This window comes from Octodon degus, unplaced genomic scaffold (genome assembly GCF_000260255.1).
Source record: "Octodon degus isolate 3935 unplaced genomic scaffold, OctDeg1.0 scaffold00059, whole genome shotgun sequence".
Lineage (NCBI taxonomy): Eukaryota > Metazoa > Chordata > Mammalia > Rodentia > Octodontidae > Octodon > Octodon degus.
The window spans coordinates 3,766,285-3,781,380 of record NW_004524635.1 but is presented as its reverse complement, the minus strand read 5'-3'; the positions used below and the strand labels follow the sequence as shown (position 1 = coordinate 3,781,380).

General features: G+C 42.5%; 1 protein-coding gene across 1 annotated transcript in view; it reads left to right on the top strand.

Moving 5' to 3' along the window:
* Nkiras1 (NFKB inhibitor interacting Ras like 1) overlaps positions 1–14,686 on the top strand; it is a 33,855-nt gene extending 19,169 nt beyond the window's left edge. Inside the window, exons 3-4 of the mRNA XM_004634185.2 lie at positions 7,256–7,497; positions 12,905–14,686. Of these exons, the coding sequence (XP_004634242.1) occupies positions 7,256–7,497; positions 12,905–13,147 (485 nt within the window). The 3' untranslated portion in view covers positions 13,148–14,686. The remainder of the gene's footprint in view (positions 1–7,255; positions 7,498–12,904) is intronic.
* Positions 14,687–15,096: the final 410 nt, after the last annotated feature.

Here is a 15,096-nt window from a genome sequence, read left to right as displayed (position 1 = left end):
GGCATGTGGTGCTGGGGATCAAACCGCGGTCCCTGTGCTTTGCCAAGCTTGTTTCAAGTAGGTGCTTTAGACCACTGAGCCATCTCTCCAGCCCCCTAAATGTCAACTTTGTGGGGAAATTTAATTCAATCCTCATCTAATTTGGTCTGTGACCAGAATTGTGTAAAGAATTAAGTTTGGGAATTGATGTAGCACTGTAATGTGACCCTTCGGTCCTGTTTCCACAATCTTACAGTCAGCTGCCACCATCCCTGACTTCCTGGCTGCGTCAGAGCCCACAGTCTGAGTCAATGGGCAGAATTCTGCGTGGCATTGTTCTGAGAACAGTCCTTTTGAGGGGGCTTCTTTTGGAGGCCCTTCTGGGTGTGGGTTAAATAGGTCTTAATCTTTGGAAGGGCACTCTGGAACTCCCCTGGACTAATCTGCTTTAGCTACAATATTAGCCTTCTATGAGGGGACGGGGTCTGCCAGGACACCACAGCTTTCTTGTCCAGTGTCTGCTCTGATCCACTGTTAGAAGCAGCTGTCTTTTGGAGAGGAGGGATCTTACAAGTGCCATCCATTCCCAGAGTTCCCCTTTGGAGGTTCTGAGTGTAGTTTGGATGTCTTACTAGAGCACTGATTCTTCTTGTTTACAAAGACTCTCTGTTCCAAAGAACTGTTATTCTTAACAAAATTTCACTACTTAGCATTTCTTTCCAATGACTTCCTGGGAGGAGATTCTGTAGAATCTAGATTCAGTAGTAAGTTATACTTAGAATGGTGAATGGTGAGATTGCAGTTGGGAAGGTGGCTTATGGACAAAAGGAGGAGGGACTATTCTGTATGGGTGCTACTGCCCACATGTGTTCAAAAAACCGTTGGGGAGATTGTAACCCTGGTCATTGTACCAGAGACATCTTAGGCAAGCTTAGGCAAGGGCAGGGACTGTGGCTTGATCTCTGGCACCACATGCCAAGCCAGCCCTGCCCCCAGGGCGAGCTGAGCCAGCCACAAAAAACAAAAAACAAACAAACAACAACAACAACAACAAAAACCATGAACAAAAGCATCTGGAAGCAAGAAATCAGGGCATATGGAGCTCCCAGACAGGCATGCAGGTTGCATCATGCTGCGGCTGGTGTGTATAGCCATAGCACCTGAATTGGATGTATTTTTTAAAGAAGCAATGATAAGCCAGTCTTATATATAATCTTCATCATGCAAGTAAGAAGTTAAAGACATTCTTTTTTTCTTTATTTATCTGTTACATACTGGTGGCATTTCTTTTACTGTGTGTGTGTGTGTGTGTGTGTGTGTGTGTGTGCGTGTCTAGCATAGTTCATTTTTGTCTGTTATTGGCTTTATATGAATGGAATCAAATTCTTCAGTGTTTCTCTTCTTTCAGTCAGCATTATAAGATTTACCCATTTTGTTGTAACTATGATTTGTTAGTTTTCCGTGCTGTATAGTATTGCGTGGTGTGAAGGTACCTACATTTATTGATTGCTTCTACCTTGATGAACATTTGGGTTTTCTGGTTTGGGCTTATTAGAAATAATGCTACCATAAACAAACTTGTATGTATATGTGTTCTTCCAGTTCTGTGTCAAAAGACTCTGAGGCATCTATTTAGAATTGAAATTGCTGGTTTGTGGAGAGTGTATATCTTCAGCTTTGCCAGATTCTGTGATTTTGTTGCTTCCTGTGGTATTTCTGAGAATCCTGGAGGCATTATGATACTTGATGTTTTGTATGTAGCTGTCAAGGGCTCTCTTCAATTCCAGCTGGTAACCTTTGAATGATGCATTCTCTTCAAAATTCATGCTCAAACTTAGTCCATATTGCATTAGTATTAACAATTGTGGCCTTGAAGAGGTGATTACATGCAAGTGTTTTGATTCTTCTATTCCTTCTACCGTGTGAGGACCTAACATTTTATGCCTTAGGGGACACGGTGAAAGTGAAACCATATCAGATGTGGAAAATGTGCCATTTGTGGTGCCTTGATCTTGGATGTCCTTCTCCAGAACTGTTGAATTTTCTGTTTATAAATTATCCAGTTTGTGTATCTTGTTATAATATAAACACAAATAGACCAAGACACTGCTGTTATGAAATTTTGCAGTAATTTGTTATAGAATTGATCTTTTTTATCCAGGGTACTAGGCACTCAGGTGTTTTTTGTGTTGTTTTGTTTTGTGCTGTGTCTTGGGACAAGCTGATCTTGAACTCACTGTGAAACTTGAACTAAAACTTGACCTCAAGGCTGCCCTTAAACTTGTGATCTTCCTGCCTTGGCTTGCCAAGTACTGGAATTACTGGTGTGTGCTACCATGCCTGGCTTTCGGTATGGAAATGTGTGTTCTTCAGTTCTGAATTATTTTGTTGATGCTATCCCTCCTCTGCATTCTATGTCCTCCTTTTCTGGAATTGGAATTCATACATTGGCCCTCTAATTTTCTTATTTTTCTTAGTATTTTTTTCTAAACTTTTTGGGAGATTTCCTCATATTTATACATTCTCCTTCAATTAAATTTTTGTTAGTGACTATTCCTTCTTTGATGCACTGGCTTGTTTCCTTGATGTGGTATTAGGTAGTTCATTTTTCTTTCCATAGCTTGTTTTCTCTTTGATGCTTTTCTCTGATTTTGGGCTCCATTTCTTTAGCTTGGTTGCTAGAGTGGAGACCTGCAAAGCTAATTGGGGACTCTAGAGCATATGGATAGCATTCATGACTTCAGTCCTCAATAAGGTGATCTGGATGAAACATTTTTTGGGAGCCTTGGATGTCAGTGTCTTTATAACTTTTCTTTTCCATTGGCTATATTCCCCACAGTCCTTTGCGTATAGCTCTGTTTGTTTTATTTTTAGATACGCTCCTGCTATGTGGTTTATTTTTTGTATTTTAGGCAAGGGTCTACAGAGTGTTCAGGCTTTCACTACTAGATCAGACTTGTAGTGATCCGCCTGTTTACAGCCTCCCAGGAGTTGGGATTACAGGCACAGGCCACCACGCCTAGTCTCAATTGCTGTCTCAGTGTGCCCCGGGGGCAAGGCTGGCACAGCAGGCCTGGGGATTGAACCCTTGGCCGCTGCACCTGCTTGCAGGCACTTTAATCTGCTGAGCCATTTGGCTGGCCCTTGCTATGCAGTTTAGGCTGGTCTCAAACTTCTATGTAGCGCAAGATGGCCTCAAATTCTTGGTAATTCTCTTGCCTTAGTGCTGGGATTACAGGTGTGTGCCACCATGACTGCGTAGAGTAAAGGCTCATCTGGCAAAAGTTTGGGGAGTAGGGGAAGGGCAAAGAGCTTAAGGGGTGGAGGTACAACATCAGTGAGTTGCATGTACATGCAGGCATGTCACTTAGCTGGTCCTTGTCTTCATGGTGGCACTCCTCATACCCTCTGCCATGGTCCACAGACCTCTGACTTCCTTCCTAGAACCGTGCCTTCAGTCTCCTGCTGGCAGAGAAGCCTAGTTGCTTGGCAGTGTGAAGTGGCAAGGAGAGCTGGAGAGCTAGAGAGCCACAGGAAAAGTCTCAGTTGGTCTTCAAAGAAACAAAATACCACAAAGTTCTGGGGTCGCTGAGCTAGCATAAGGACAATCAGGCTAGCTTTGTTAGGGTTTTTGTCTTTTAGTTCTAATCTAAGTTTACTAATGCTTTAATAGAACACTTAATTTTCTATAGGCTTAATTTATGATAGGATGACAGATATACATACACAAGCAAATTTATGGATTTTTCCTTACTAAACACTGCTCGGGCCGGCCAGATAGCTCAGCAGATTAAAGTGCCTGCAAGCAGGCACAGGGGCTGGAGGTTCAATCCCAGGCCTGCTGCACCAGCCCCACCCCTGGAGCTGGCTGAGTCAGCATATGAGACTGGGCGTGGTGACGCACGCTTGTAATCCCAGCATTTGGGAGGCTGAAAACAGGAGAATCACTATGAGTCTGATCTAGTAGTGAGACCCTGAACACCCTGCAGACCCTTCCCTAAAAAAATAATACAAAAAAACAAAACACTGTGCTCATTCCTTACAAACTTTATGCTAATGAAAATAAACATTTTTGCTAATCATGGTCATCCTATACATCAGTACATGGTCATCTCTATAAACCTAACATTTATGGAGATTTTATTTAGTATTTATGAACTTTTCATGTAAGGCACTGGAGCAAATGCCTCTACAGTATTTAGGCTACTTAGGAAAATTAACCAGTTTTCAGAAAAATTTAACAGCATTTTTTAAAATGTAGGCTGTTAATCTATATTATTTTACTTCTGGATGTAGCTCATGTTTAAGCTTTATATTTCAACATGAAAGTGGTTAGTGGGACCATACTGTACATATTTTGTCACATACCTCTGTACTGCTCATTAACATTCAAAGTGTTAATTTTCCCTCCTTAATCACTTTATCCTCAAAGGATTATTATTTTTAATTTTTATTTATTTGTGTGTGTGTGTGTGTGTGTGTGTGTGTGTGTGTGTGGCCAGCTCAGCCCACCAGGGGGCGGGGCTTTTTTATTTGTGTGTGTGTGTGTGTGTGTGTGTGTGTGTGTGTGTGGCCAGCTCAGCCCACCAGGGGGCGGGGCTGGCTGGCATGTGGTGCTGGGGGATTGAACCGCGTTCCCTGTGCTTTGCTTAGCTTAGCTTGGTCTAAATAGGTGCTTTAGACAACTGAGCCATCTCACCAGCCCCCCTCAAAGGATTATTAAATGTTTGCTCGCTACACAAAATATTTCCTTTCATTCAAGGAACTTAGACTGTCGAGGAGACAGACTCTGCACAAGTGGAGCAAGGTGGCAAAATACTGGCAAGAAAGGAGCTGAACTGGGTATATCAGTTACAAGATTATTTATTCTTCAAGCATTTAGAGCAAACCCCTGACTTCGGAACAAGTTCCATTTGGGAGAACATTCTTAAGTCAGATTCATTTGTAAATCTAACAAAGTGAGTCTTTTTCTTTGTTTTGTTTTATAATGAATTTTCTACAGGGTCTCACTACATAGATCAGCTTCATAGTGATTCTCCTGTTTTCAGCCTCCGAAGCACTGGGATTACAGGCGTGCACCACCACGCCCAATCTCAATCACATCTCAGTGCGCCCTAGGGGCGGGGCCCCCATGGCATGCCAGGGATTGAACCCCGGCTGCTTCACTCTGCTTAAGCAGGCACTTGAGTCTGCTGAGCTATCTGGCCAGCCCCAAAGTGAGTCTTATGCACCTCTGACACCAATATATAATGTAAAGCATAAAAAAATTCACATTCCATAATCTTGTCCTTGTTCTTTAGAATTGTGCCAATGACTGAATGATTCATGTTCTAAGAAGTAGTGTCTACCATCTTTTCACATTGGTCCAATTTTTCAGTTATTTTCACTTGTTGCCAAAGTTACTGCTTTGCACTTCCTAGCAGTGTTCTCCACGTCGCATGGCTTTTACTCTTGCTTCCAGACATCTGGGCTGGCTGAACTGTATAGAATCACAGCTGTGACCATGTCCAGTAGACATGTGAACTACATCCACAGTTTGTGCCCATCTGGGTGTAATACGGTGTCTGTTCATATTTGTGAAGTTTCACAACTTGAATGTTCCTAAGTCAGGTACTTATACTGTATTTGTTTTGTTTTGCAGTACTGAGGATCAGGTTCAATAAGCTATATCCCCACCCTTTATATTTTTTGAGACAGGCCCTTGCTAAGTTATGTAGGTACAAAAACACTCCTGTCTTTGCCTCCCTTAGTGCTAGTGTTGCAGACATAGGCCACCATGTCTGGCAAAGCAAACATTTATTAAGAACATTCTATGTATGTCAGTTTGTATTTAGGACTGCACTTTCTGAGAGTTTAAAGGGGTTTACACTCTAGTTGGAGTGAAAGATTCAAAGTATAAAATATTAACTGTACAAAGCCTAATAACAAAAAAGGAAAGGGTTATACTAATTCTGGGACTGTCCACATAGCTGACATTTCAGCAGCCTTTTCAGAGTATGAGATATTTATCAGGTGTAGGGTGGCTGCTTAGTAGTAGTTTGCACTTTGCGTCTTCAAAAAGAACTCTTAAGACTGCCCAGTTGATGGTGAGCAGGCAAAATACGCAAGGAAGAGCAGATGTGGGGAGGGAAGATGACATGCTGGATTACTTTCAAGTGATCATGAACATGGACATGAGTGTGTACTTGGGAGTCAAAGGTGCTTAGGCCCCAAATAGACACATGAAGTTTTCTTTCCTTTAAGAGACACTGGAATTCTCCAGAGAATATTAAATTTTCCCAAAGTCCTGTCCTGTCCTTTGATCTGATTGCGAAGAGGAACCAGTGTTGAAGCTACTTTTTAAATCAGCTTGTAAATCCAATTTAGATATTAGGTTCTTTTATTCTTGTAATAGGTATTTCTTAAACATAATAAACCTTACTGCCAAATTTTTATTACTACTTGTATTTCTAAACAATAAATCCTTTTAAAAAGCAATTAGTTCTAGGGCAGGAGAGATGGCTCAGTGGAGTAAGTGCTTCCCTGGCAAGTGCAAGGGCCTGAGTTCAATCCCTGGTTCCGCAAAAAAAAAAAAAAAAGCACTTAGTTCATTTACTATGAATTTTAAAATTGTCGCAACTTCAGTGCTGGGGATTTGTTTCAGCTCCCTGCCACTGAACTGCATCCCCAGCAGTTCACTTTTTTTTTTTTCATTTTATGCATTTGGTACAGGGTCTCACTACGCAGCTTGGACTCATAGTGATCCTCCTGTTTTCAGCATTGGGATTACAGGGATGTGGCACCATGCCTGGACTTGGCAGCTGGCTCACTGCGCCCCAGGGGTGGGGTCAGGGCCTGGTGAGGCATGTGGGACTGGGGATCGAACCTTGGTCCCTGCACTTGCCAAAGCAGGCGCTTAGTCTGCTGAGCTATCTTGCCAGCCCTTGAATTACTATTTTTCATTTTCAAAAACAAAGTAGAACTGTGATTATTATATGAAGTTAACAGGAAAGCTAGAAAACCAGCTGCTAAAGAGCAAGTGAACTGGGCTGGGGAGATAGCTCAGTGGAATAAGCACTTGCCTGGCAAGCATAAGGTCCTAAATTCAATCCCTGGTATCACAAAAAAAAAAAGTATTTTGGGGCCGGGAAGATGGCTCAGTAGAGTAAGCGCTTGCCTGGCAAGCACAAGGGCCTGAGTTCAATCCCTGGTTCTGAAAAAAACCAAAAAAAAAAAGGCAGGTGAACATTTGGCACTGGCTTATCCCCAGAGGTGATTTTTTTGTTTTTAATTCCAGGGATGGAAGATTGCGAAACAATGGAAGATGTATACATGGCTTCTGTGGAAACTGATCGGGGAGTAAAGGAACAACTACATCTTTATGACACCAGAGGTCTACAAGAAGGCGTTGAGTTGCCGAAGCATTATTTTTCATTTGCTGATGGCTTTGTTCTTGTGTACAGTGTGAATAACCTTGAATCTTTCCAAAGAGTGGAGCTTCTAAAGAAAGAAATCGATAAATTCAAAGACAAAAAAGAGGTAGGTGGGTATGTTAAAAATGCCCAGTGTGTGCCAGGTGTGCTGGTGCATGCCTGTAATCTTGGTACTCAGGAGGCTCACAGTGGAGCTCACGGTGGCAGGAGGAGAGGGCGACATAGTGAGTTCAAGACCAGAATTATAGTGAGACTGTCTCAACTCCTCCCCTCTAGAAAATGGCTAGCCATGTGTGAATTGTAATACTATCTACAGGGTGGTTTCAGAGTAAACAGATATTAAAACCAGCAAATTGCAAATTCAGTATGTGTAACTGCAACATGTTTTTAGCCCAGGTAGTATGGTACTGACAGTTCATTCAGGACTAGCATTTGAGCTGCATGTTTGCTGTTTTACCATGTACAGGTTAAATTTAATTACTCTATTTCAAGTACTATGAAGTTTGGAGTCAAAAGTTTCCTCAGGCTTTTCATTGGAAATTCTCACTGGCTGAAGAGACTTCTTTTAATCCTTGGGGGGTTGGGAGCTAGTGAATAATTATTGGCACCTACTTACTCCTAGACCACCTAAAATAAGATCTGCAGGGCTTACTGGGTATATGACTGTAACCTGGTCAGTGCTTTCCTTCTCTTCTGAATCTTCTTGCTCCTCTCAGTACTGTAGCAACACTGGTCTACTTCCTGTTCTTCTGGCATCGCTCACTGTGGTGCCTGTTAAGTGCTTCTCGATCGCCAGTTCCCTTGCCTGGAACTCTCCATTGGGAGCTCATTCCACAGCTGATTCCTGCTCGTGCAGGTGCCACTAATGAGTAGCACGAGCAGATCGCCGAAGATTTTGTATTTTAATTATTTTTTTCACTTCCATCTTTTTTTTTTTTTTTTAACCTTTCTTTGTGTGTGTGTGGCCAGCTCAGCCCACCAGGGGGCGGGCTGGCTGGCACATGGAGCTGGGGGATTGAACTGTGGTCCCTGTGCTTTAGCTAAGCTTGTTCTAAGTAGGTGCTCTAGACCACTGAGCCATCTCACCAGCCCCAAATATCTTTTTTTTTTTTTTGCAGTACCAGGGATTGAACTCAGGCCCTTGCGCTTGCCAGGGAAGTGCTTATTCCACTGAGCCATCTCCCCGGCTATTTTAATTATTTTTACATTAAACTTTTTGAGATTATTGTAATAATAAAAAATTACCCAGTTTGGTGGTTTGTATTTTTAGAGATGGGTCTCCCTATGTTTCCCCGGATAGACTTGAACTTCTGGGTTCACGTAATCTGCCTGCTTAACCTTCTCAAGTAGCTGTGACCACAAATGTGGCACTGCTCCCTCATAGCAGTGTTAAGAAATTAAGAATACAGGGGCTGGGGAGATAGCTCAGTAGAATAAGCACTTGCCTGGCAAGTGCAAGGTCCCGAGTTCAATCCCCTGTACCAAAAAAAAAAAAAAAAAAAACAGAGCTTCCTTATTGTTACCCTATCACTGCCATCTTACAGTACTGTGGTATCACTGGGTGTGGTAGTGTGTGTCTGTAAGCTTGGCTGCTCAGGGAACCTGAGATCGGAGGACTGTAAGTTTCAGGGCAGCCTGTATAATTTAACAAGGCTATGAGAATAAAAAGCCTAGGCTAGCTGGATGTGGTGGTGCACACCTGTCTGCAGGATAAACTGGAAAGGGCTCCCAGATAAAGTGACCTTTTACAGACACCTGAAGTGAGGAAGGAGGGAGCATGGTACAGGGGAGGAAATAGCTAGTGCTGGGGTCTAAAACCTGAATTTGCCTATCGCACTCAGGAAATAGCAGTAAGGCCAGACTGGGCTCAAAGGTGAGTCACAGGAGATGGTGACACTTTGGCTTTCTCTTTTTGTTAGACCAGAAGCTAATGGTTCTAGAATAAAGAAATGATTTGGCTTAGGGGCTGGCCAGGTAGCTCAGCAGACTGAAGTGCCTACTTAGGCAGATGCAGGGGCGGGGCGTAAGATCCCCAACCTGTTGTGCCAGCCCCTCCCCCAGGGGCATGGCAAGATGGCGAATGAGACTGGGCGTGGTGGCTTGCACTTGTAATCACAGCACTTGGGAGGCTGAGAAACAGGAAGGATTACCATTTACTATGAACCCGATCTATGTAGTGAGACCCTGTATTAAATACATTTTTTTAAAAAATGTGGCTTACGCACTTGAGGCACAATCTCATTATGTCCTTTAGACTAGCCTTGAGCTATGCAGTCTAGGCTGACCTTACAGTCATGATGATCCTCTTGCCTCAGCCTCCTGGGTGATGGGATTACAGATATGCAGCCCATGCCCAGAAATGAATGTGGCTGAACATCTTTTGACTTGTATGAAGTGGACCACTTTGGCTGGTGTGTTGAAGTAGGCATGAGAGGCAAGAAGTGTAACATTCACAAGTTGGAGGGCATTTTTTTTTTTTTTCACTTTTTTTCCTGGGATAAAGTACCTGACACCCACAATTTAGAGGAGAGGCCTATTTCCACACAGTTTGTAGAGCTTTCAGTTCACTGGATGGCATGTCAAAGGAGAGTGGCTCTCAGCTGGTGGACAATAAGCAGAGACAAAGGGGGGGAGATAAACCCTTCCAGGCCTTCCTCTAGTCACAAGCCTCTTCTGACCAGACCCCACCTCCTAACAGAAGTCGTAATCTAGTCTCCCAGATTCCCTCCCTGCTGTGAGCACGTGAGGCTCTGGGGGATCTAGGGTCAGGAGAAACAGCCAAGGAGTCTTGGGAGAAGTGGCGAAGGGTAGAGGAAAAACCTCAAGATGGGGGCATCCAGAGAGAAAGTAAAGCCAGCATTTGAAATACCAGGTAGGAAACAGACTGGAATGCTACAGAGAGGTCAGCTGAGGACTAAGAATTAGTCTTTACTATGTGGAGTTTTAGTAAGTTGAAGTTTGGGATTGACAGAATTGAACACAGAACATATAGTTAGCTCTTTGAGAGAACTTCGCTGTAAAGGAGCAGGATGTGGTACAAAAAGGCTTAGATATGAGATAGTATGTTTATATGTTAACGACAGGGATTAGGGCTGGCCAGATAGCTCAGTGGACTAAAGCACCTGCTTAGGCAGAGCACAGCAGTCTGGGTTTGATCCCGGTTCTGCCTTGCTGGCCCTGCCTGCAGGGCACATGAGATGTGATTCAGACTGGTGGTGGCATGCGCCTGTAATCCCTGCGCTTTGGAAGGCTGAAAACAAGTCTGATCTGTAGAGTGAGACCCTGTACTAAATACGTAAAAAAAGAAAGAAAATAATGGGAGGAACTAAAGAGAAAACAGCCTGATGCAGGTGTAGGAGGATGGGGTGTAGAACAGTGAGGTAGGTTGGAAATTGGCACTTCGTTAGTGTGGAAGAAAATACTGCTTGCTTTTTGTTGTTTTAGTGAAATAGTCTCATCAACTGAAATGAAAGAAGAGGTGTAGGCATAGAGGAGAGGGCTATATTCTGAGATCTTGTCTAGTTACACAATAAACGGAGAAAACAATACATTTGCTGGGGAACCGCAGCTTGAGCTCAGCGGTTATGGATGAAATTAGCTCAAAAGGTTGTGCGTTTTTCTGAGTTAAATTTAACAGAGGAAGGGGCTTTGCCAGGTGAGTATGGTGTGGGGAGGGGATGAAAAGAATCTGAGCTAAGGAGGAAGAGGTAAGTGGGGTGGAAGAACCATGATATAGGTAGTAGAGCTAGTACAGTGTTACCTTCATGTGGTGGCTGGCGCTGCTGGAGCATGGGTATTGGGCTTTCCTTGGAAGGCAAGGGTCTGTGTAGTGCTGGCAGCTGAGGTGAGATACACTGTCAGGGTCTAGGATGTGACCACACATAGGCTGAGGACGGCAAGATCACTGGAGCAGTCAAAGCACTGAGACTGGGGGACTGACTGAGGTATCATCCATGTGGCTGGTGAGGTCATTATGAAAGGAGCAGAGCAGTGTAGTGACGGGCATGTTCCTGAGGCAGCTGTTCAGCGAGCAGAAACCAGGGTGGAGGATAGGTAGCATATTGAGGTCTTAGCGAAGGACAGCAGCACTTAGTGGAGCAGCACTGAGGAAAAGGGAGGATGCTCATTAACCGTTTTGCTCCTTTTCAACTTGCACTGATAATGGTCAGGCAGGGAAAGGTAAGAAAAATAGGGTTAAGCTCCATTTCAAGAATGTGAAGGGATATTTAGGTGGTGGTGCTGGTTTTCTGCACTTGCAGAGAGATGGTGACACTGGGGAATGTACAAGAATGACAGAGCCCAGTATGTTGGTAAATAATGGCATGCCCACTCTGGAGTTTGAGGGAGGAGAATCACAAGTTCAAAGCTAGTTGGAGTAACTAGAGATCCTTAGTCTTAAAAAGTCTGGAGATATGGCTCAGTGGTAGTGTGTCCCTGGATTTGATCCCCAGTCCATAAAAGGTAGGAAGGCAGCACCTGCTGAGATTCATTAGGGACACCAAGCTCTGGGCTCACACCTTCATTGTGCAAGCAAGGTCCTGTCTTACTGGGAGCACATGTTAACAATGGCTCAGAGGCCTCCTGATTTGGTGTTCTTCAAAAGTGCCTTCTTTTGAGAATGCCAAATCCTCTTTCTCTACCCTGGCATCATCTGAAAATCTGGATACTATCTCTTCTCCCGTCCCCTTGGGCTTTGCCATTATTGTGACTGCTGTGCTCTGGTCACTTCAAGCAGTGCCTGGTGAGTAGTGTCAGATTTAAACGGATGACTGACTTCTATTTAGTGTGAAATGTTTTATTGGTTCATGATTCATCAAACAGCAAGTACTTTTTGAGGACTGAGAATAATATTTCCATGGATTTTAGATTCTTTGGGGTACAAACTCCCACAGCTCTAGGGGTTGTCTTTTATTTAAGCATTACAATGCAAATCCCTCAGTGTCTCAGTCACTTTTTTGCTGCTAAGACAATACTCAACACCCACAATTTAAAGGAAGAAAGTTTTATTTTGGCTGAGTTGTAAACATTTAGTCAATAATCATGTGGCTCCAAGGCAGAGGAGCAGCAATTCATGGCATGGGGGCCTCAGGAAAGAGGAGATAGATGTTTCTAGGTCCCACCCCCAGCAGCCTGCTCTTCTGATTTCCCTTCCCAGTGTCAGAGTTACAGACTGACTCCCAATGAGCTTCACACTCCTGTGGTCCAGTCACCTCTCTAAAGCCAGCCCACCTATAAGCACTGAGGCTTTGGTGGGGGACACCGCAAACAGAAATACACATTGTTAATTTCTAAGGCTGTCTTCTACTCATTCCAGAGTTAAAAGCGCAACTTTACCTGTTTAACCATTTTTTATAGTTAACATCTTACAGGATGTGGGTGTGTACCCTTTTAAATAAAAAAAGCACTCAGGAATATGGTAATACCTTACTCTAATGAAGCAGGTTGTCCCCCTTGCTCTAAATCTGACATTGGCAAAGTACTTATGTAATTTTTTTTAATCCATTTTCTTTCAGGTTGCAATTGTTGTATTAGGAAACAAACTTGACCTTTCTGAGCAGAGACAAGTGGATGCTGAAGTGGCACAGCAATGGGCAAAAAGTGAGAAAGTGAGACTGTGGGAGGTAACTGTTACAGATCGGAAAACTCTGATTGAACCTTTCACTTTGTTAGCCAGTAAACTCTCTCAGCCCCAGAGCAAATCAAGCTTTCCTTTGCCTGGGAGGAAAAACAAAGGAAACTCTAGCTCTGAAAACTAGAAATCACCAGTTACACAATTGTTAGCTGAACAGGGTTGCCTGTAATTGTGAATAGTAAGCTTAACATTTATAAATAGGCCATTTATATCTACCTACCTTTGGCCTTTAAGGAAGCCATAACTTAATATGCTTCAGGTTATTATGAAATTAGACTGCTTGATATGAAATTACTTTTATTCCTCTTTTGAAGTCTGTCCCTGAAATTAGCACCTGTCATTTATGTTGTCAAAACAGTAAAATAAAATTGAATATTATGCATATGTACTCCAACATGTTTCAGAAGGTATCGTATTTTGTATGACTTCCTACAAACTTTTTAGCTCAAATATCTTTTTTTTTACAAGTTGATTAGTCACTTAATGCCTAGGAATATGAGGCTTAACACTTTATGCAACCAAATTGGACCAGTAGCAATGACCAATTTAGGTACCACATAGTAATTTTTATCAGAGAAATCACTGAATGAGACAAAAGCCATAAACTGCTTTTGCTCCTGTTCCATTTAATATGAGATGGTAGGTAGTGGAAATAGGTTTGTCATACCCCATAGCCTCTTTAAGAATACAGGCTCTTCTTTATTTTAAAAATGACTAATAAGGTGCAAGGGTGTATATATAGCTCAATGGCACAAGCACCTGCCTGGCAAGTGCAAGGTCCTGAGTTTGATTCCTGGCACCAAAAAGCAAAAGAATTAAGTAATAGTGAGAGAAAAGCTTACATTTCTAGAAGGAATACTGTATCTTTCTAGATGCCTGGTCAAGTGCAGCAAAATATAGAATACTGGGCTGTACTATGATTCTCTGATGACTTTGGCAAGATCTGAGCAATGTGGTTAATTTTATTTAGCAAGTAGATAGCATTAATCAGTTAACCCTTTTGACTTAAAAAGTAAGTATGAAATAAGCTGTTTCAACAAATGACATGTTAAAATATCAAGTAAACTAACGTAAGTGGAATACTTTTTTTTTTTTTTTAACATGGAGTACTTTTGAGATTAGGTTGTTGCTCAGTTTAGTGAGTTCAAGCCAATACTACACATATGAAATATAAAAATAAGCTGGTTCTGCTATATAGAATTCTTCTAAGTTTCTTGTGATTTTTTTTCCTGTCCCCTTTTCTCTTCTGGCTGTAGATCTACATGAGTATCCATAGGGTGACCGTACTTTTCTAAAAGAGTATGGATGGGCTGGGGACATAACTCAGTGGTGTAAACGCCTGCCTGGCAAGCGCAAGGTACCGAGTTCCATCCCTGGTACCGCCAAAAAAAAAAAAAAAACCCAGACCAAAAAAAAAAAACTATGGTGAATGCATGTGCAGTAGGGCTCGTCTAGAAGGATCACCCAGGTTATTATGGAAACTGCCCTCTAACATGGGCAGAATCGGTGTCTTATGTACTTCCTACCATGACACCTGCAAGTTAGAAAATGCTTTTTAAAAGTTGCAGTGGTAGTTCGGCATGGTGCTGTGTGCCTATAACCCAGCACTTGGGTTGGATCCAAGGCCAGCCTGGGCTACATGGTAAGACCCACCCTGTTTCCAGAAAAGAATAAATAGATACAGTACAGTTTGTCTGAAACCTAGATGGGCTAGATTTAACCTTTCAAGACATCTGAGCTATTGTTGTATACAAGTACAAGTCTTGAAAGGTAAATTATATTTCATTAAGTTATTTAGAAGGGAAGAATCTGGAAACTGCAACCAAAAGGCAAAGGAAAGTAAATGAACAGGGGAGTGTCAGTTGATTGTTTTTAATATGGTTTATTAGCACAGTAACAAATGCAGACGTAAGAAGTCTACAACATTTAACCAATCCACTGAGTGACTCCTATTCCACGCCTTACAGTTAACAGCTTAAGGTATTTCACTACAGGTTCTCACAAGTCCTGATTTAAACCTTTAAAGTAAATTCAATATAAAATAAAATACATTAACTATTCATTTCCTACATG